This window comes from Xenopus laevis, chromosome 8S, assembly GCF_017654675.1.
Source record: "Xenopus laevis strain J_2021 chromosome 8S, Xenopus_laevis_v10.1, whole genome shotgun sequence".
NCBI lineage: Eukaryota > Metazoa > Chordata > Amphibia > Anura > Pipidae > Xenopus > Xenopus laevis.
This window is the reverse complement of record NC_054386.1, coordinates 12,997,146-13,020,707: the sequence shown is the minus strand read 5'-3', so window position 1 is coordinate 13,020,707 and position 23,562 is coordinate 12,997,146. Positions and strand designations below refer to the sequence as shown.

General features: G+C 38.6%; 1 protein-coding gene across 3 annotated transcripts in view; it reads right to left on the bottom strand.

Moving 5' to 3' along the window:
• Nucleotides 1–23,562, bottom strand: part of frmd6.S (FERM domain containing 6 S homeolog) — a 115,647-nt gene that overhangs the window by 34,140 nt on the left and 57,945 nt on the right. For all 3 annotated transcript variants that reach the window (XM_018232347.2, XM_041574718.1, XM_018232346.2), the window contains exons 2-3: nt 3,965–4,203; nt 2,197–2,287 (exon numbers count right to left, since the gene is read on the bottom strand). In XM_018232347.2, the coding sequence (XP_018087836.1) occupies nt 2,197–2,287; nt 3,965–4,063 (190 nt within the window). In that variant the 5' untranslated portion in view covers nt 4,064–4,203. The remainder of the gene's footprint in view (nt 1–2,196; nt 2,288–3,964; nt 4,204–23,562) is intronic.

The following is a 23,562-nucleotide window of genomic DNA, read 5'->3' as shown; positions in this document are numbered from 1 at the left end:
TTCTTTTGTTAAATTGTTTCATAATCAAATTCATAGTAAATCCTATCCCTTTCACCTATCAGTCATCTCTAATTCACAGCTGTTGTTTCACCAGGAAAGTGCCAAACTGCTAATTCATTCTCATGATATCTCATATTTATTGTCCTTTTCCTACATACATTCCATACTACATGTTAATATATGCAATTACTTAATTCCTAGGACTACTGTATTGTTTCCCAAATGTAGTGATGAGCGAATTTATTTTCCAGCCATGGATTTGCAGCAAAATTCAGAATTTCAACTTTTTACACATTTTTTCCTGAAAATTCGCTGCGGAAAAATTTGCCCCGAAAAAACGCTCCCATAACAAAACACCCATTGACTTTTATGCATTTGGAGAAAAAAAAGTCACCATTAGAAAAAAACCCCATTGACTTTACTGATTAGGACAAACAAAAAGTAGCCATAAGAAAAAACGAGAAAAATGGTTGCGAGAAAAATGGTTGCGAGTGTAAAATTGTCGCACATAAAAAACAGATTCGCTCATCACTACCCACATGCACTAGGTCATGCTAGAGAAGCGATGCACTTCTAATATTACAGCTCCAATCTCTTTGAGCTCTCTTGCTGCATTCTTTTACTACCTCAGTACATGCCTGCATAAAATAACAAATAATAATAATAATTATAATAAAGTTTGGATATTCAAGTTTAAGTAAAATAAAAACACAGTTGCATAATCTAAAACAATCATAGTCAAAGTCACATTCAGTGGTCAATGCAATAAAGTCAAATGACATTTGGATTCCACTTCACTGGGCATTCAGTGTTAAGTGGAATCCAATTTCTGCAAAAAGTTCTTGAATATCAAACTGAATCCTGGATTTGGTGCCATCCTAATGATAATAAAATGGGTACCTCTGAGGGCTGCACCAGAGGGAGAGCAGCCAATAAGTAGACCATTAAGAAGATAAGAAATGGCAGCTTAGATGGCTATTTAAACAGTATATGGCTAATGATCCTAACAACAGCCTGATCCACTAAGACAATGCATATGCCCGGGTTCTCATGGCCCTTCAGTTTCCCAATAATATAATGTTCACAGTTCTCACCCTCCTTCTGATTCCCACTTCCCATGCATGCATCCTGAATACTTCTAGATCTGCGCCTTTCCATTTTCCCTGTTGTACACTAGCACATATCCCTTAGGGGTATCCTAGCTATGTATTGGTTCTTGATGGAAATCTCAGCCACTAAGGTAACCTCACTGTGTAGTTACTTAGCTTGCTCAACCTAACTAAACTGAGTTTGATTTCACCATATTCCATTCCATTATTGTTATTTATTTTTTTTAAAGTTGTGCACTTTGATTTTCCTTCCACTCTCCTATAAGCTCCAGTAAGGTTCTCTTCACCGCTCATTTTTGCCTCTGTGTCTCTGTGTCTTTGTCTCTCTGTGTCTCTGTCTGTCTCTCTCATCCTGTGTCTCTGTCTCTCCCTCTCTGTCTCTCTCTCTGTCGCTCTCTCTGTCTCTCGCTCTGTCTCTATGTCTCAGTCTCTCTGTCTCAGTCTCTTTTTCTCAGTCTCTCGGTGTCTCTCGGTCTCTCTCTGTGTCTCTCTCGGTGTCTCTCTCAGTGTCTCTCTCAGTGTCTCTCTCAGTGTCTCTCTCAGTGTCTCTCTCGGTGTCTCTCTCGGTGTCTCTCTCGGTGTCTCTGTCTTAGTTTATCTCTCTCAATCTCTCTCTCTCTCTCTCTCTCTCTCTCTCTCTCTCTCTCTCTCTCTCTATATATATATATATATGCCTACTGTACAGGTTCTACTTTTGTAAAGGCAAAGGGAATTTGGTTTGACTGAGCACAACTCTGAGTGGACAAGCAAAGTATTTGTTCATTGTGTTTACAAAGCATTTCAGCAATTCAAATGTCAGTCAGAAATTATTGTAACTCTTCCTGGTAATGAGAGGTCACGTAAATGATATATATATAAGCATGTGCAAAACTGTCACCCACAGAGAGAGAGGAGAAAATAACCCACTTTGCCTATTTATTTTAGCTCAGCGAGATGTAGAACTGACTGTTAAAATAACAGAAGCTTGTAAATTGTATGGCCACTATAACTAGACACAATACATATATAGCCTGTAAGTGCTTTGTGGATATGGCAGATGCCTGTATGATTTTACAGTGCTTGTAAAAGATGTCATTCTGTGACTTACTTTGTATTACGCTCAGGCCAAAGAGATGACAGTCTTTCAAATGCAGGAGGTCACAGATTTGCTCCAGTAACTCCTGACAAAGTGCTTTCACCTGTAATAGATAACACATACTGTATAGAGAAAACATACTTATACCTCAGTGGAGCTTTGTAGAATTAAAGGTGCCCCCGTTCTGAGAACCCAAAAACAATATTCTAAAAAGCACCTCTGCACGGATAGAAATGGAGCACTTCTAACTGTATAACATTATATGCATTTAGGACATTGAAATATTAGTAACTATAAACCAGTTGATGATTTTAAATAAGCAGCTGTTCTATTCAACTTTTATTTTTCTACAGGTTTTGTTGTTCTTAGGCAGCAAGGTAGAGCTGCAATGTCAGGTAGGATCTTATGTGAGCTTCAGAACACCACATGGGACTCGAATTAGCAAGGAATTTTTCATGGGTGGCAAACGTTTATATTAATGAAAATTCCACTCAACTGGGGACATTTATTCCTGCCATACAGACCAGCATGCCACTGCTTGTTAGACAGCTAAGATGAGACAAAGCCACCTACTGTGTTAGTGATTTTAAATTATGATTTAGTTCTTCAGTGCCTTTTGGTTAATGGAGGTGTCAGTCAACATTTGCATTCCAAATGCTCTGCTGGGCTTCACTAAGCAAAAGGACTGTTTATAGCGCCAGTGGTTCTCAAACAGCTGGTGTAGTGTCCTGGTATAAAGTATAAAATAACAGATTCATTACATATTACTAACATGCCATTGACACACATATGGATTTATACCTAGACAAGTTACAATACATTATCATAAAGTCAAGAAAAAACATCCGCCATTTATTCTTAATAGTTTCTAAATGCCGTTTTATAAACATTTGGAATTAGCAGTATTTAGTAGACATAGGGATGGGCGAATATTTCGCCTTGTTTTTTAGTTGTATTATTGGTATGTAGGCAGCCATCTCAGGTCATTTTGCCAGGTCATGTGCTTTTAGAAAGAGCCAGCACTTTAAGATGGAACTGCTTTCTGGCAGGCTGTTGTTTCTCCTGCTCACTGTAACTAAATATGTTGCAGTGGAACCTGGATTTTTACTATTGAGTGTTGTTCTTAGATCTACCAGGCAGCTGTTATATAGTGTTAGAGAGCTGCTATCTGGTTACCTTCCCATTGTTCTGTTGTTAGGCTGCTGGGGGGAAAGGGAGGGGGTTGATATCACTCCAACTTGCAGTACAGCAATAAAGAGTGAAAGAAGTTTATCAGAGCACAAGTCACATGACTGGAGGCAGCTGGAAAACTGACTATATGTCTAGCCCCATGTCAGATTTAAAAATGAAATATAAAAAATCAGTTTTCTATTTTAAAAAACAGATTTCCGTGCAGAATTCTGCAGATGCAGCACTATTAACTGATGCGTTGTTTTGAAAAAAATATGTTTTCCCATGACAGTATCTCTTTAAGGAACCCCAGCATTCATGATACAAATAAGCCAACAAAAAACAAACGATAAAGTACCATAGCCTACAGAGGCTGTGGCATTGTCTAACATTGCCTCAAGCCCAGCAGCCACTGACATTCAGTTGTAGAAAAGAGTAGATGGTTGCAGCAATATACGAAATTCGGGGGTTGTGGAAGCACTCTTAAGGCTAAATTAAAGTATATGGTTGCAGCAATGCCAATAATCACTCAAATATAAGTTCCCATTTTGAGCTCCAGATCTTGGCTGTTGGCCTTCAAAGCCTCTGCATCCCTTAAAGATATACTCACGTTTATAATGATATTCAAAGTATCATCGTTTGGTAGGAAGATACAAACGCTCCGTCGGTCCTGCATGACTCTGTTGTTCTGGAAGTTCAGTTTGCTCATCTTGTTTAGGGCTTCGTCTAGGGGTCACTGTGGTGCTCCAAGCCTTAGCAGACACCACAGACTGGGATTCCCTGATCTCTTGAGGTTTCTCATTATCAGGCTTTATCAGGGAGGAGTACTCCTCTGTTCAACAACTATCTCTGCAAGAGAAGAGAAAGCTAGCATCAGACAAGTGTACTTATCACACATTAACATTCTCTAATGATACACAGCATGATAATTTGAAAGAATCTGTATGCTCCTTTACTATGAATTGTGAAAACAAAAAAAATTATTTGTTATTTATGTTTGTGCTATTGGCTGCATATAGTTTCATCTGGCTGGGAGAAACGTTTCTATACTGGTAAATGCTATGCGACAAACAACTTCACATGGCGCTACTGGTAACTTCACTTTTTTGCCACAATTGACAAGATATTTATATTACAAAAGATGTTCAAGCAAAAGCGTATCACAAAGTTACAAATATTTTCTGAGAATTTAAACTGCCACCAACAACTTCCTGAACTCTCTGTCAACAGTCACCTAAGGGCTCTTACAGATAAGCATTTTTACCTGCGCTCCCCTGCGTTCCGTTTTTCTGCGTTCAGCCGCAGGGGAGCGCAGGAATAGACGCATTACATTTTTCCAATGGGGCTGTACTCACACAGGCGCGTGTAGGCGCCAAAAGCAGGAAAAATGCAGCATGTTGCGTCTCAACCTGCGTTCGGCGCCTACGCGCGTCTGTGTGAGTACAGCCCCATTGGAAAAAATGTAATGCATCTATTCCTGCGCTCCCCTGCGGCTGAACGCAGAAAAACGGAACGCAGGGGAGCGCAAGTAAAAACGGTCGTCTGTAAGAGCCCTAAAAGACTACAGAATTGCTAGGTATATAAAGGCACAGCAGTCAATCTATTAAGAACCAGCTGAACTCACTTTGGCACAAGTAACAGGCTGCTTCTAGGAAAAGACAGCGAGGACAACCTAATGCAGAAGCACGTGCTTTATTGCTGGAATGTAGAAAATTGTATAAATTCCTGTAAATAAGGAAACTTTCTTTGTATGTAACTTTAAAGGCACACTATGACCCAGTACAGTAGTACAGACTAGTAGCTTTAATTATTGTCTTTATACAGTATATTCAAATAAGAATTCGACAACGTAATCCCTGCATATCTGCATATTATGGTTACAAATATGTGTAAGAGCTTTCTCTGCCTGGCAAAAAAAAAAAAAAAAGACCTCAGTGACACTGTATCAGCAGGTATATTTTATTCATATATTAGCTGGTATGTATATAGCTCTGACACATTTACACAGCAATTTATAGAGATTATTCATCATTCATATCAGTCCCTGCCCCAGTGGAGTTTAGAGTCTAAAAAAGTGGCCGTACACGGGCCGCTAAAAGCTGCCGACAGAGCAACATATTGGCCCGTGTGTCCCCCCCGATCGATATCTGTCAAAAAGTCGGGCAGATGACAATCAGACAGGGTTACAAAATCCTGTCGGATCGCGGACCGCATCTGTTCATCGATGTGGTCCCGCAATCCAACCGCCCATATTGCCTGTACTATGGTCCAATTGTTGGACCCTAGGGCCCATGATTGGATCAGCCCGCTATAGCCCACCTCAATGTGGTTATATTGGGGAGAGATCCGCTCGTTTGGCGAAATCGCCATACAAGCAGATCTCTACGTTAAAGGGATACTGTCATGGGAAAAACATTTTTTTTCAAAATGCATCAGTTAATAGTGCTGCTCCAGCAGGATTCTGCACTGAAATCCATTTCTCAAAAGAGCAAACAGATTTTTTTATATTCAATTTTGAAATCTGACATGGGGATAGACATTTTGTCAATTTCCCAGCTGCCCCAAGTCATGTGACTTGTGCTCTAATAAACTTCAATCACTCTTTACTGCTGTACTGCAAGTTGGAGTGATACCACCCCCCTCCCTTTCCCCCCCAGCAGCCAAACAAAAGAACAATGGGAAGGTAACCAGATAGCAGCTCCTTAACACAAGATAACAGCTGCCTGGTAGATCTAAGAACAACACTCAATAGTAAAAACCCATGTCTCACTGAGACACATTCAGTTACACTGAGAAGGAAAAACAGCAGCCTGCCAGAAAGCATTTCTCTCCTAAAGTGCAGGCACAAGTCACATGACCTGGGGCAGCTGGGAAATTGACAAAATGTCTAGCCCCATGTCAGATTTCAAAATCGAATACAAAAAAATCTTTTTGCTCTTTTGAGAAATGGATTTCAGTGCAGTATTCTGCTGGAGTAGCACTATTAACTAATGCTTTTGAAAAAAACATGTTTTCTGATGACAGGATCCCTTTAAGTATGTCTAATACCAGGCATAGGGTTAATTGCAAAGTCACATGACCAGTGGGAAATTGCCCCATGTCAGATTTAAAAATAAAATATAAAAAATCAGTTTTCTTTTTTAAAAAATGGATTTCAGTGCAGAATTCTGCAGATGCAGCACTATTAACTGATGCGTTTGGATCTCATATACAGTAGGGTAAATTTTATCAGAAGTCAATTACGGTAACCTGCCTGTATGTTTTTGGAGTGTGGGAGGAAACCCATGCAGACACAGGGAAAACATACAAACTTCAAAACCCTAGAATACTGACCGAAAATATTTAAACTCAACATCTCTCAGACATAGGAACAAGGCAAGAAATATAAATTGTAACAAATCTGTCTGTTGTCAGAGAATGTCCCTTTAGGTGTCCAGACTGTCAGGTGATGTTTTAACTTTGTTGGCGTGTCACCATGAAACATACAAAAATGAGTAGTTCTAAAAACAACAAGAAATGAAGGAGTGCAATATGCTACTTTGTTGCAAAATAAGTTACATTGATGTCTGACAAACCAGCTAACTGTCCTAATCAGGTCAACCCCAGCATCCATGTTTTGGAGCTCCAAGCCAAAGCATTATTTTATATTTTAATACATTACTTTCCATAAACCATAGCATAGCATAGTATGACAACTGGTATCGCCACGTATTATCTATTCTTGCCAGCCTCTGTTAGTCATGTTGAGCATGGCCAGCAAGCAAATGGACCCCCCCCCCAAGAAACCTCAAGCTAATGGTTTCCTAAGTGAGCAAAACATTTGTCCGACACACCCGTCCCGCAGAGTCTGTTGAAATTTATTCCACTGCGTGGACACTGAGGGAGCGGCCCTCAAATATGAAGGTGGAAAAATATAAATATAGATGCACTTTTATGCTTTATAGTTAATCATAATGTAGAAATACACACGCATAGATATGCAGTTCAAGCTGCGTGGCTTGCCAGGTACATTTTCATTGTTTGATGCTTATAAGTCCCAAAACATCAATTAATAAATATTAAGAACTTTATGTGTTTTGCACAACTCGCTCCCTTCTGCTCAGATAAGCTCATCAGCTAAAGAGGTCAATGCAATGAGTTCATCAATGTAGATGGTTAAATCATAAAATACAAGCCAGCTGGTGAGATACCAGTTATCCAGTGTATTGTCACCTTTTGACAAGCAGTAAATAGTTTTGAAATATTTCCTCCATATTGTGCCATTTGACATTATTCTGCAACAGTAGCTCCTGCCTCAGTAAAGGGCTTTCTCAACAGAACAACCAAGTTAGTTATCCCTTTAGTGTTTTAATAGACAGACTTTTAATATTTGCAGTGTGCTGCAGAATTACAAGCGTTGTTCCTGTGTTATTCTAAACAGATCTTACTTTTGAGCTGAGGTCAGGGGATGGCTGTAAACAGAGCAGGTACTCAGGGAGCAGTATGTATATTTGTTTTCCAAATTTCATGCGGAGATCATTGCTCAGGCTTACTTTAAGGATATCCAAGTGCGCCTTTGGCATTTAAAGAAACAGTCGTTTGCCAGTAATACTTTCCTATCGCAGCAGGGGTTTCATCCTGCCTTTTATTTGACAGTAATGTCATCCAAAAACAGCAGAAAGTACATATCCGAATATTCATGACAACCAGTTGAAAGAAGCGTTCAGATCACCCACAGTGTCCTGTTATACGGGTCTAAAAGGAGCCACATCTGCTTATTTTAACAGCTTTTTGGGTCAGCTGTCAACACACATTTACACAATGATAGGTCTAAAAGCAACACAAAAGAAATGTGTGCACACAGGTCTCAGCGATTGATTGTATGTAATACATACTACTGTGTTATGTTCAAGGGGCCGATTCGCTAACTTCGAGTGAAGGATTCGAAGGTAAAAAGCTTCGAATTTTGAAGTTATTTTTTGGGCTACTTCGACCATCAAATGGGCTACTTCGACCTTCGACTACGACTTCGAATCGAAGGATTCGAAGTAAAAATCGTTCGACTATTCGACCATTCGATAGTCGAAGTACTGTCTATTTAAAAAAAACTTCGACCCCCTAGTTCGCCATCTAAAAGCTACCGAAGTCAATGTTAGCCTATGGGGAAGGTCCCCATAGGCTTGGCTAACTTTTTTTGATCGAAGGATATTCCTTCGATCGTTGGATTAAAATCCTTCGAATCGTTTGATTCGAAGGATTTTATCGTTCGATCGAAGGAATTATCCTTCGATCGTTCGATCGAACTATCTGCGCTAATTCCTTCGACTTCGATATTCGAAGTCGAAGGATTTTAATTCCTGGTCGAATATCGAGGGTTCATTAACCCTCGATATTCGACCCTTAGTGAATCGGCCCCCAAGTGTTTGTTACACATTATAATCATCAGCAAAAACCTTTTAACAACTCAAAAACCAAAAACCATTTCATTAAAACAAAACCTAGAGGCATAAAAAGAGGAAGAAGGAAGCAAGGACAGGAAAGCAAGAGGAAACTGAAAGGAAAGGCACAACAATAGCTATGGACCAGCAAAGAGACTGTCAAGGGTAGAATGAACTGCAGAGGTCAGAGAAATGAAAAGGGGAAGAAAAAGATGTTGTGCAGGGATGTGAGGGGTTAAGGAAAAAGCGAGAGCATGGAGAAAACAAAAACGTGAACTGAAAGGAAGTAGAAAGCATAAATTGGGAAGGAGGGGGTGAAAATAGAAATGTAAGGGAAAGGCAAACAAAAGCCTTAGCCTGAAAGGTTCCATATACTGCTTTGGGGGGGGGGGGGGGGATTTACAGTTTAGAATCTTCCTGGGATAAGGTTTCTATTTGCAATGAATTTAAGGGGGAATCTTTGCCAATCACGCACAAGGCTTAATTACGGGGCTCTCATTACCCGCACACACCCAATCCCTTGATAGCACCAACTAATGGTTTGATATTGTTGCCATTGGTCACGTGCGGTACCCAGGAGAGAGACCAAGAACTACAGATTAACAGGGGCATCATCAATAGTAAAGGTCAGTAGTATGCAGCCTTATTTGCTTTTGCACACGGAATCATCTGTTAATTTGGTTATTAATCAATAATGAAAGTCTTTCTAGCAATATCAGCCAAACAGCAGGTGCCATTTGTCTGATCAAATCAATGAGCAGTTGTGTTAGACTAAACTAAATGCCGTGAAGATTAATTATGTTTCTAATGATAGCATATAATGAAAATAAGACAACGTTTTGTTGGTTTTTTTTGCTCTTGCCCTCATTTACATATTTTGTCACAACATGGCTAATTAATTCAATTCAAATGTTCAGTTTGTAACATCTAGACAACATATCTAGACAAATTCGAACCGAAAATATTCCGAAAACATAAATGAAAACGGAAATGTGGCTTGTCTTTCTGAAGTAGGCACCAAAATGCTTTTCACTCTTGATGCATAATACAAAACGTTCTTGGGTTCCTGCTGTAATTGTATAAAAAAAAATAAACACAACTTCCATTTTATCACAGCAACTGGTAAAAGAACAATAGTGTAGAGCTGCTATAAATACCCACAATTAGGAAAACAAGTAGGTATCTTTTTCCTTTGTCCCATCCACAGCAAAATAGTCTCAAATCAGAAAAATGGGAAAGATACTATTAGCCGCAGAGATTTTCTGTTCAGCAATCATGAAGTCAGTTTATTATTTGTTATTTTTGAAGACTGAAAACTGTGACCTCAGTTCCACTCTTTTGCACCTCCCAAGATTACAAATACCGTATATACTCGAGTATAAGCCGTCCCGAGTATAAGCCGAGGTACCTAATTTTACCTCCAAAAACTGGGAAAGCTTATTGACTCGAGTATAAGCCTAGGGTGAGAAATGCAGCAGCTTCTGGTAAGTTTCAATCAAAAAATTGAGGGTTTCTGCTCCCATTGGAGGTGCCGGCGACCATTCTTGGACACTGGCGAATATTCTTGGAGACTATTCTTGGACGCCGGCGACTATTCTTAGACGCCGGCGACCGTTTTTGCGCTTGACCCGAGTATAAGCTGAAGTAGAGTTTTTCAGCATATTTTGGGAGCTGAAAAACTCGGCTTATACTCGAGTATATACGGTACCTAAAATTTAGCTGGTTAAAATGATGGGGCAGATCTATCAAAGGTCGCGGTGAATTTTCGAATGAAAAAAATTCAATTTCAAGCTATTTTTTGTGTACTTCGACTAGGGAGTAGTCCAAATTAGATTCGAATTTGAAAAAAATGTAAAAATTCAAAATTTATCATGTACTGTCTTTAAAAATTCGAATTCGACCATTCGCCATCTAAAACCTGCCTATTTGCTGTTTTAGCCTATGGGGGACCTCCGATAACCTATTTGGAGTCAATTGGTGGACTTTGAAAAATCAAAGTTTTTGTAGGGGAAAAACGTAGATTTGAATTCAATCGAATGCGCTTTTCCTTCAAATCGTACGATTCCAATTTGGCCGAATACGTACCTATTCAATAGAAAACAGTCCGATTCGACCAAAAAAAACCTTCGACTTAATTTCGGTTGGTCTTTTTGAATTCGAATTTAGAATTTTTTTCAATTCTAAATTCGACCCTTGATAAATATGCCCCTATGGAGTAGATTTATCAAGGGTCAAATTGAAAATTCAAATTTTCTAAAAAAAAATAAATTTGAATTTGATTTTAGAGATCTATCATACTCTGTCCCTTCGAATTCGACTATTCACTGCCTAAAACCTGCCGAATAACTGTTAAGTCAATGGGAGAGGTACAGGGATCAATTTGGAGATGCTTGCAGCCTTCCTGACATTCGAGTTTTTTTCAGAGAAAAAATGCAAATCGAGTTTGATCGAAATCGATTTGAATTTTCGGGTTGTTTAAATTCGTCTGAGTATAAAAAATTTGATTTTAATAATACAGTTCGACTTGGTGAATTTCAAATTCACATGAATTCAAAATTGGACCCTTGATAAATGTGCCTCCCCATGTTTTATGAAAACTCATGAGCCACAAGCGCATGCTGGAGAAAGATCGAAAAAAAAAATCTTTTGTTATTAAATTATAGCATAATCACCCTGATAGATCTATAGGGACACTAAAGACAGTAAACAAAAACTCCAGCTGAAGCTGCAACCTCCACAATCCAGTATCTCACTAAATCATTTTTTTGCAAAAATATTAATCTAAAGGCAGTTAGCATCAATCATCATCAATCAGGGAGTCAGGGATAAAAGACAAGTCCCCTATCCAATCATGCATTTACTCATATTGTACTACCTCTTTTACTACTTTACTTTAGTAGAAAAAATAGACCTTTTCAGGTCAACAGCTTGTAATTTTATAAAAATCTGAACACAACATGACTCCAATGAATTAAAGCTACTCCATGTTTGGTCCTTGCGAGGTAGATAATTATTTGCAACTTATTTAGCTCAAGAAATAACAAAAATGATTGTTTTTTTATGATTAAGACAACAGAAAAAAGTATGTTCAGTACAAGCACTATTTATAGCAGTCATGTTAAACAAGGGGGTACACTGCCTCCTATAACCACATTTTCAAACAATATTTATTGTGGAACACACAGTGAGCAAAGTAGCTATGAGGGTTAGTGCTGAGTCAGCTAGCTAGAGAGTCAGCACAAACAGTAACAGTGTGTAGATTGAATACAAGAGGGGTTTCTAATATTGACAAGCAGGGCCGCCATCAGGGGGGACAGGGGGAACAAGTGTCCTGGGCCCGGGCATGAAGGGGGGCCCGGCAGTGCTGCAGTTTTGAAAAGAGCCGGGCCCCCCTTGAGAGCGCCGAAGCCTGTGGCCATCCCAAACAGCCGAAGGACCCGAAGCCACGAAAACAGCCGAAGCCGAACTCCCGAAGTGGCGAAAAGACCTGAAGTCACGAAAATAGCCGAAGCCGAAGTGGCGAAAAGACATGAAGTCACGAAAACAGCCGAAACTGAAGTCCTGAAGCGGCGAAAAGACCCAAAGTCACGAAAGGAGGCGAAGCTGAAGCCAGGAGTTCAATTCCACTGAACACCAATGTGGGTTTTTTTTTTTTTTAATCCCCTGGCCACCACAGTATTATTTTAATATTCTATAGGCCCCTGCCACCAATGTTTTTTTTAAAAAATATTTTTTGGGGCCCCAATTTTTTTTTCATTTGTAAGGGGGGCCCTGGCACCAATGTTTTTTTTAAAAATATTTTTTGGGGCCCCAATTTTTTTTAACTTGTAAGGGGGGCCCTGGCACCAATGTTTTTTTTTTTTTTAACTTATAAGGGAGCCCTGACCATCAATAGCTTTTTATAACTTGTGTGTGTGTAAGGGGGTTACTTTTTTAGCGCTGATGTCTGTGTGGTCTTTGGGCGGGATGGAGTGGGGCTTGGGTGGAGTGGGCTGGATCTGGGGTGGGGCTTGAGCGCTAGTGTGGGCGGGGCCCAGGGGGCCCCAAAAATTCTGTTGTATGGGGCCCCGTGATTTCTAATGGCAGCCCTGATGACAAGTACTGTAAATAAATAATAAAACACAAACCAAACTAGCATGACATTGCCACGTGACTACTCAACAGTGGACTCAACAGTGGAAAATAGAACAGAAATTTATAATTCAACCACTGTTCTAACTACTAAAACACTAGGTCCATTTACTAACAAGAAGTAGCCTATGGAGAGATGCATTCTTATCCTGCTCCAGGTTAGTCTAGGACTTCATACATGTGTAATCATTCTAATAGCTTTCTTATTCTGAGTAACACACACCAACGCTTCTGTGTTAATATGTGACTGCTCACAAGGAACCTGGCTTAATTGTGATTAGGCCAAAATAAATTATTTTGTAAATAATTATGATCAGGCCAAAATAAATCAAATGTACTGCACTTATACACAGAACATACACAAACATAGATTCGGGTAAATTTCAACACCCGGTGATAAATCGACTCTTCCTCTGGCGACTAATCTCCCCAAAAAGCCTTCCTGCCAACTAGAATCCAAAAAGCCAGCAGGATGGCACTTGAAGCTCTTCGTTATCCGAAGTTGCCTAATGAGGAAACTTCAGGTGACTTCAGAAAATGAAGCACTCCGAGCGCCATCCCGCCGGCGATTTTGATTCTAGCCAATGGAAAGGCGTTCAGGGTGATTAATTTACCCGAATCTTAGCATGTGCCCTTACCCTTAAAGATCATGTACTTTATTTAAATATGACCTTTGGCACTCTAACCAGGGTTAGACTAACCTGCCAGGGTACAGGAGTGTCTGTATCATTTTGTACAATTTCCATCAGATTGTTGTGAGAGTTGGATTTCAGGTTTTCTGGTAGAGTCCAACACTGTCTAGCTATTGTGTAACCACAATCAGGTAAAACTTGATGGATGAATATACCCAGGATGAATGTACAGTCATCCCAATGTGTTTTCACTCTTGTTTTTAAAAACAAACACTCCTAAATCTGTACTCAAAGCTTAGAAACTTTACTTATAATTTTACTGGTAGTGTTACCAGTCTGTAGCTTAAAGTGTTACTAACAGTAAAAAAATATTATTCAAAATATTAAATGGACATCAATAGTTACCTATAGCTCATGTTGATTGTTTTTCACTCATAGGGCTGCTGAAGCTCAAATATGGCAGCCTCCTCATAGAGGAACATGGGGGATCTGATGGGTAATTTAAAAGCATCTGTAAATACTTTTTATGGCAAAATTATAAATCTCATTGGAACCAATCAGCAAGTAACATCTATACAGAGGAAATCCAGGTCATAGAGTTATATACAGCATTATCTAACCAGGTCATATCTGTTACTTTTCACTGCATTGTGACTTAATTTGGCCTCTGGAGGGACATTCTAAGACAGTACAAGCATTCAATAAGCCATTTCTATCTCAAGCTAATTATTTTTGTAGTCATCCAAGATTTTATAACATGTACTAGACAGCAAGACTACACAAATATATCCTGAATACACATAAACCTTCATCAACATATCCTTCATCCCCTAACATTACATTTGTTCTATTATGAAAAGCCTTTATAAAAACTGTGCTTTGGAATAAATTGAGAATTCAGTGCCCAAGTCAAGCCCCTACGCTGAAATAAATCAGTTGTATGACAAATCTATAGTTCTGCTCTTCAGTCCTGTATTCATGATGTCCATGTCTTTCTAATGTACAGCTGACAGTCTGCTTAATTACTGCAATTCAGGATATAACTGTTAGGAAGACATTTTAATTTATGTACTCCCAGAAGTCACAGACAGCATAAACACTGAAAAATTGTTTGTTGAAATCTTATGGTCCCTATTCCTTGTAGGCATTAGGCTAATGTCATACACATCACTTTCTCCACCATACACTGGTTACGTTTAAGCAATAAAACACATGTTTTCAAACCCTTATGCACAGAAACAAATGTCATCCCATTTCCTATACACATTGGTCAGTATATAGTGAATAAAGTACCCCCTCTTGTAAAATATAAAGATACTAGACATTAAGCCCATTAAATTAATGGGCGCTAGAACATATGTAGTCAGACGGTCCGTGGGGCACATGCGCAGTAGCGCAATCCCACGGACACAGGGACTGGACGCAGAGACACTTCAACTTTATTATGTAGGATTATAAATTACCGAGGAGTTTCATGACCATATAAAAACATTAGGCCGAAGGCCAAGTGTTTGTCTATAGGTCATGGAACACCGAGGTAACTTATAATATCCTCATATTTTGCAACTGGGGGTACTTTATTTATTATAATACACAAGTTTCAGTGAGTCATGTGACAGAAATGACATCAGAACTCACCGTTTATAACTGATGACATCAGAACTCACCGGTTTTACAGAGAGCATTAGCTGCCAATCCAGTCAGAGACAACATCTTATTGAGCTGTGTATGGGGCCAAAACAGTGGTTGTGCAATCTATATCTAACTAGTTAAAGGCCAGATATCCAAAGGATGGCTTACCCCTCTGCATTATTGAAAATCCGACAAGGAGCAGTGTCATGAAGTTAAACTGAGCCTGTGGCAATTTACACAATACAGATCACAGTGTGAAAAATTAAAAAAAAATGCCCTTTTCTACACACTGCGTTCTGCATTTAAAATTATTTCTAACACCTTATTAAAAGTTTTTAGATAGTTACAATATAAGAGTCAATATAATATTCAATAACTATAAAACTCTCTCATATGAACAAGAAACCATTGGGGTTAATTTCTTATTTTAATCCATATACAAATACAGTTATAAAAAATACTCAGTTTATTATTTATGGTCCCTATAGTGGAATGGTATGTTCCTTTAAAGGCTACACTAATTAAAGACAAAGCATGATCATTATGAGTTTGGCGTGTGTTTGTATTTATTCCAGACGCTCTGCGTTCATGCCTTTAGGAAAGAATTCTTAAGTATAATCATGTTTGCAAGTATTTTTATCACTAAATAGAAAGTAATTCCCCAGAATGCCACTGGTATCATGACTTGGCTATGCTGTAGCTTGAGGGAGTGCAGAACTGGCAGCAGTTGAGTCTGAAGAAGTTCAGATCAGCATTTATAAGCAGCACAGCAAAAAATAAATCCTTTATACTGCATATTTGGTATCCACAGCTATAATCTGTCTATCCCATCTGGGATGCCTGCATTACACAAAACCAGCTGAGATCATCCGGACGTGAAAGTCACATGCATCTCTGCATCTGGTACAAATTAACATTAATGTGGACTAGGTTTTTCATTTTTCCAGACCTTTGCTTAAAACTCTGCATGTCTACATTTAAATTTATTTAAAAAAAAAAAAAAGCCAATTTGTTGCCAGCTTTTCCATTACCTTAGGTGATGCAATTATAATGCCCGACTCACAGCCCTCGTATTATCTAAAATCAATGCCTTGCTGATGATTCTGGGACTGCTGCGGCTTTCTTGTCCTATAATAATCTCAACATTCCCCATTAACCATTAACATACTCAAATGGTAAAAAAAACTATAGGAAATCATGTACCCCCTATTGTAAATTATAAGGATATCAGAAGTCAACAAAGAGTTTCATAGCCATATAAAAGCATGAAGCCGCGCGTTATGGAACTCCAAGGAGACTTACTATATCTTGACATTTTAGAACAGGCGTACATTATTTTTTATAATACAAAAGTTACTGTGAGTCATGCGACAACTATATCACTAACTAATGACATTACTGAGCACCATTTATAAGAATATGATCAGAGATAGTCAGGGCTCTTGTGTACTATACATTGAATAATGTACCCACTATTGTAAAATAAGGATACAGGTATTTGACTGGTTATCCACTCAAGACCTTACATGGGGTTTTACTGATAAGGGGTCTGCTAAAAATCATTTAAACATTAATTAATTCCAGTAGGATTTTTTCTCCACCAATATGAATGAATCTAATTATCTTCTTATCTTCGTTGGCATCAAACAAAGTAACAGTTTTATTATTTCAGAGAAAATTTGTAAAAATGAGTATTGTTTGATTAAAATGGAGTGTATTTAGGTAATGGGTTTCTAGATAACGGATAGTGAATCCTAAACTTGTATTAAACATCACAGAGGAGTAAAGTCACCATATAAAAGCACGAGGAAGAAGGCCAGGTACTTTTATACAGGTCATGGAACTCCGAGATGACTTCTAATGTCCTCATATTTTACAAATGGGGATATATTATCTAGTCATGTGACTGAAATTAAATCACTACACACCAATTATAAGAATATAATTTACAAGCTATCGTTTATTATAAAGATATCCATGATTAGTTCCTGAGACATTGCCATGTTTTATTTATATTAATTATTTTCCCCTGAACATCAATATTACTTCTTTCCTGATATTTTCATTTCAGTAAAGATAGTGCAACCTATCCCCTTTCCAGGCTGGACTGCAGCAAAGTCAATAGTTTTAATCAATGACACTGAGTTTTGACTATCACTAATTTATGTCACAATGGGATCAGTAGTAGAATGATTTATTGTTCCAAACCACTGTTATCAATGTAAAGCCAATGTTCAGTTAGTTGTACAGGAGGTCTTACGCTAGTGATGAAGATTGTCTACAACATTGTGCAGACATTGCGGTATACACCTGTACCAAAAAGAACGCCATGAGTAATGATTTGAGTTGAGTTAAAACAGAATTAAAATAGCACAAATTAGGTAGAAAGTTGGGGAGAAAAATAGTGTTTGACTAATGGAATATACTATATTTGAGAAATTGATTTACATGCCGTATTTAGCAGACTAATGTCCCAAAGGGTGTTTTGACTGGTGACGCATTCACATGAGAATGAGTAACCTTAACACAGGGCTTCCATGAGTATCTAGGAAAAAATTTCACCCCAAACAGCATTCAAGCTGGGCATTCAAGATGTTGAGAATCTGAGTCACAAACACAAGCGCAAACAAGAGAAACAAGTGGAATGCTAACCTAAAGCATTCAGTGAAACCATACAGATACCTCTAGAAAGATATAAGGTGAAAATATGCACATTAATTGCTATAAAAGTGTCGTGCACATGTTTATGCATTTAACTCTTTATATGTTCTCATAATGACACGTCATATCAGGATTAGGTTAAATAGAAGGACATAATATAATGTGGTTGCCCAGCACCATTGTAAGCTTGTATGGTTTTGTCTGATATTAATAATGAAAATCTGTAGCCAACAGTGTATTTGAAAACATTATTTGAACTAAACCTTAACAGTTAATGTATATTTTAATTCCTGTACAATCCCCTGGATTTAATTTTACCAGTGTTATCCTGAAATGCAACATCTAAGCAAAACGTTACATTGGCAGTGTATGAGGGGCCATTCTTTACTAGAATCATCGTGTTGGAAATCCCTTTAATATGAGAAACCCATGTTATGTTTTCACCAGTCATAAGATCCTGCACTTATATATTGCAACACTGATAGATATCTTTACATTGATTCCTTGTATAAAATATCACCCCAGATCTACCCCTACAAAAGATAAACAAGGTTAAACAAGGGTCAGACTCAATGCCATGAAGCATAGACCGATTCGGCAGCTTATCTGCCCATGTGTGGGGGCTCCCGACGGGTCCAAAAATTGGGCAGATATCGATTGGTTAAGTTTGATATTTTTCTACGATCCAGGACCGTATCGGCTAGTTGATGTGGGTCCTGCCACCCGTCTGCACCCATTTGCAGCATTGTCATCCAATCATTCAGCCCCAGGGTCGAACGTTCGGATTCACCCGATATAGCCCAGCCGTTAGTGGGCATTTCGGGTTAAGATTCGCTCATTTGGCGACCTCGCCAAACGAGCGGATCTAATAGTGTATGGCCACCTTAAAAACTGTTTGCTTGTGCACATGCCTCTATCACTGGTTACATTTAGGCTCTTTCTGAATTTGGGAGTAACCAAACACAATCATTCAACAGTAGTAGGTGCACAAAGGGGCATAACGGACACAGATGAAGTGCTATTCCATGTTTATCTGTTGATCTCATAAGAACTGTCAGAGTTCTCTAATTGCTATAGGCTTATAATTAACTATTTTCATTTACTTTTTATGTTGTGTGCCTTCATGAGCTGGGTATGTAGGCATTTAATGCAATATGCTTTGGTGCTCCACAAAAACGTCTAAAGGTAACTGCATACCAGTGCCCCAGGCATTCCTTGTAGAAATATGTCCCCACATAACAAACTAGAACCCCTGAATAATAATTTTAATCATTATCAGTGCTTTCAAGATTCTAGTTGGTCTTGCTTAGTTTTTATTTTGTGTTTTTTTAAATATTGGCCTAAATTGACTCCTCTTTCTGCAACTACAAATGATTTCTGGTAGCCATGGTCACTGACCCTATGAACCAAAGAATATGGTTGACCACAAGGTTTGATTTCTTATGTAAACCTCAGCTTTCAGCCTGACTTCCCAAATGCTGAGCTGTTAAGGAAAATAAGTCCAAGCAACCAGAGGGCAGTTTAATTTCTAAGGCTATTGCCACATGTGTGTTTTCTCCACCAGTAGAGATAGCACCAATGCCACCCCATGTGGGTAGTAATAGGTATTATTAGCATCTAACTGGGCCAAAATTTGCTTCATGTGCTCAGTTCCAGGCACATTCATGAATCTTACTACACATTTAGGTGATTTGGGTTTCTTGCTCCAAAGACCCTCCAGAAACCCAGGTTAAGTGATAATAACTGGTCCTAGAGTGCATGCGGTGTGTGAATCTCACAGGGATCTTAGACTAAGGGCAGGATTTTTAAGGGCAGGATGCACCGGTAAAAATGTGTTCTATAAATTAAAGTGGTTGATCACCTTCAAAACATTTTTCAGTTCAGTTGATTTCAGATTGTTCACCAGAAATAAAGACTTTTACCAATTACTTTCTATTTGTGACTGTTTTTCTAATATTGAAGTGTAAAGTTTTATTCACTTTCTAAAGCAACTCTGGGAGGGGGGGGGTCGCCGACTCTTTAACTGTTTAAATTGATACATTTGTTATCTTTGTTCCAGTTGAGTAGAATCCCTGAGTTTCATTAAAGGCAGGTGTTAGAATTGATACAATAGTTGCTAATATTCCACAGATACTGCTGAGAAACTAATTGTATCAACTAAATGTAACAAATTGTAACAGTTCAGATTTTCCTGGGTCACTGAGTTGCCAGACTGAAACACCAGAGACAGAACATTAAACTGTAAACTTACATTTTGGGAAAACTGTAAAATATAAAAGATGGAAAGCAATTGAAAACAGTCTTTGTTTATGGTGAACAATTTAAAAACAACTGAACTAAAAAGGTACAAAATTATGCACTACTGAGCTTATACATCTCCTAATGAAATCAAAACATATATCAGTTCTTAAGAGGCAATCATTTTGACAGACCCACATTTACCAAGCATATTCTATTCAATTAGAACAAGGAAATAAAAGCCCCAAAGAACTTGAAGGATGCTGCCAGATCTTAAGCCAAATAACATAATCGGTTCATTGGAGTGCATCCAATTTATTGTCACTGTCATTTAGATTTAGTGGTGAAAGTCTCCCAAACCTGGAACAATTAATGCATTGCAAATCTATAGTAGTTCTGATTCATAAAGCAATGTTTGTTTAGAAACGATCAAACTTCTTGCAATGATGAACCTTGCACAAAAAAAAAAAACGGAAATTCTGGGAGGCACATTTATCAAAAGTCGAATTTCGAATTCATGAGTGTTTTTAAAAGCTCCCCTAAGCTCCCATAAATTCGAAATTCAACCAATCGAAATGTATTTAAAAAATCTAATTTTTCGAACTCGGATAAATGAAATCGACCTGAAAACTCGAATCGAATTAGATTCGAATTTAAAAAACATGATTTGATTTGAGATTTGAAAAAAACAACTCCAAATTGATCCCTGGATGTCTCCCATCGGGGCAAATTTACTTACCTTAGAAGTTGCACCAGCATTGCCTTCGCTGCACTTCGCCAGGCGTAGATTCGCCAGGGCTGCGCAAATTCACGAAGATCCAAAGTTGCGCACAAGTTACCAATCATTTGCGAAGTAGCGCTAGCGATGTTACGATCAGGGGTTCGAAGTTACGCTAGCTATCGGAAATTTGCATACGGCGTCCATTTAAAGTACAATGGCTGTATATGCAGCAGAAAACACATTACACTACTCAAGGCCAGGGAATCTTAATAAATGTATTCTAATGCCCTACACACGTGCCCACAGTATAGTTTAGGTGCCATATGTTATCAAATGTAGGGGGGAAGGAGGGTACCCTAAAAAAATTCTTTTTCAGCCTATCACCCCATAAAAAGTAAAAGACGCCAGCGTTTTTTTTGGGACATAGAAAACATTTCAACTTTTTTGAACCCTCTCTATCTACTCTATTGCACTTCGCCTGGTCTGAGGTGGTGAAGTAAAGTCTGGCGAAAGAGGTAACTTTCACGAAAATCTGCAAATTAGTGAATTAGTGTAGTTACGTCCCTTCGCCATAGCGTAACTTTGCCTGGCGTAAGGGTGCGAAGTAGCGCTAGAGTAGTAGAGAAGTAGACTAGAGTGGCAAAATGACCTCGCGCTGGCGAATTTTCACTTCGCCCCATTGACTTAAACAGCAATTCGGCAGGTTTTAGGTGGTGAATAGTCGAATTCGGGTCCTTAAAGGGCCAGAGTATGATAAATCTCGAAAATTGAATTCAAATTTTTTAAAAATTCTAATCGAATTTGAATTGACCATAAAAAAATTCGAATTTTGAATTTAAATTTTCAATTCGACCCTTGATAAATCTGCCCCCAAGTGATCCCAAAGGGAATAGTTCTGGAATGATGAAGTCTAATGAGTAGATTTTGGCTGAGGCAGCCCCTGACCCAAGAACAGAAGAATCCAGCTGTGTCATCTCGAATTTCAGCTGCACAAGCAATTCAGCAACAAGCAGACATCACAACGCAGGGCAAATGTACCACAAATAGTTAGACACAGATTCAGGATGCCAGAACTACAACCCCCATCAACCTTAGTCTGCAAATAGGAGTTGTAATTTTTTCACAGCTGTCCCAAGCTTGGCCATAAAGTACCCGCAATAAGGCAAGTGCATCTATTAACACAAGATATAGTAAATCTCAGCCATGTTCCTCATTATTCAAGATATAACTAGAACATGACTTTTTTTTTTTTTTTTATGCAAGTCTTGAACCAGAACGGTTTGTAAAAAATTCAGTATCCCAGATGTACATATGAAAACATTCTGTTTGGATTTAATGCCCTGAAACATCAGTATCCTGAAAGGAAATGACTAACATTCTTGCACAGTGAAATAGTATTCCAGGCCCTTAGTAATCCTACAAACGTCTTTACCCTGTGGCTAATTGAATGCAATAAAACGATAAAGGAAAATGCAAAGCACATAGGTGCCAAGGGCAGCTAAAAACACGTACAACGCAGGAAATACCAGAAATTTGGGGGCAAATTCACTAAGATTCGTAGTTGCGCCAGGCGTAACTTCCCCACACTTCGCCGCACTTCGCCAGCGCTCCGCAAATTCACTAAAATCCGAAGTTGCGCTCAGGGGTAGCGTAAGGTTGCGAAGTTGCGCTAGAGTTGATTCGCTAAGCGAAGCAAAGTTACGCTAGCGATGGTTAATTTGCATACGGCGCCATATTCAAATTTCAATGGAGGAATACGTACAATCACTACAAATGCCTGGGAAACCTTCAAAACATCAAATAAAATTTTTTTTTTGCCCTACACATGTGCCCACTGTATAGTTAAGTTGCCATGAGTTAGGAAATGTAGGGGGGAAGGAGGGGAGCCCCAAAACATTTTTCGATCTTTTTCAGCCAATCACCCATAATATAGCAAAAACACAGCGTTTTTTGGGACTTAGAAAAAATTTGAACTTTTTTTGAAGCAATCCCTATCTACTCTATTGCGCTTCGCCTGGTCTGAGGTGGCGAAGGAAGTCTAGCGTAAAAGGTAGCGTTCAGTACAATGCGCGCGTTAGTGAATTTGCGTAGTTACGTCCATTGCGAAAATTCGCCAGGCGTAAGGGTGCGAAGTAACACTAGCGAATTTACGCCAGTGTTCGTTAGTGAATTTGCGAAGTAACGAAAATTACCAACGCTAGTGAATTGACGCTAGCGTTAGGCACTTCGGCGCTTAGTGAATTTGCCCCGTGGTGTATAAAGGGGCATTAGTTCAATATCTTATTAATCTCTAAAGGAAAGAATTCAAGCTTCTTTACAGAAAATGATAAAATTAAAAATGTTATTGTAGTTAAAACTCACATGATTACTTTGAGACAAGCACTTCAGCAGAAATACAGCCACTTCTTTACTATTCATTACAACTGAGATTCATATACAGTATTAAGATATTTTAAGCAAAGCCAAGGATCCACACTTTCTGGCTAAGGATGCTTAGACTTGTAGTTAACGGCTGCTGACAAAGCTGATTCATTTGTGTTTTTCAGAAGGAAAAGAGTGAATTAGAGGATTAGAGTGAAACTACAGCAATATGTGATTAGTGCAATGAAAGTTGCACAACATGCAGTATGGCAGCACATGCAATAACATTTGTGTCAAGTCTGAAGAATGAATGGCATTTGACCTATTTTGAGTGTTTCTCACTCTTTCATATGGTAATAAACTGTACTTTAGGCCTTATAATTACTTTACACTGTTGTACAATGAGGATGCAAAG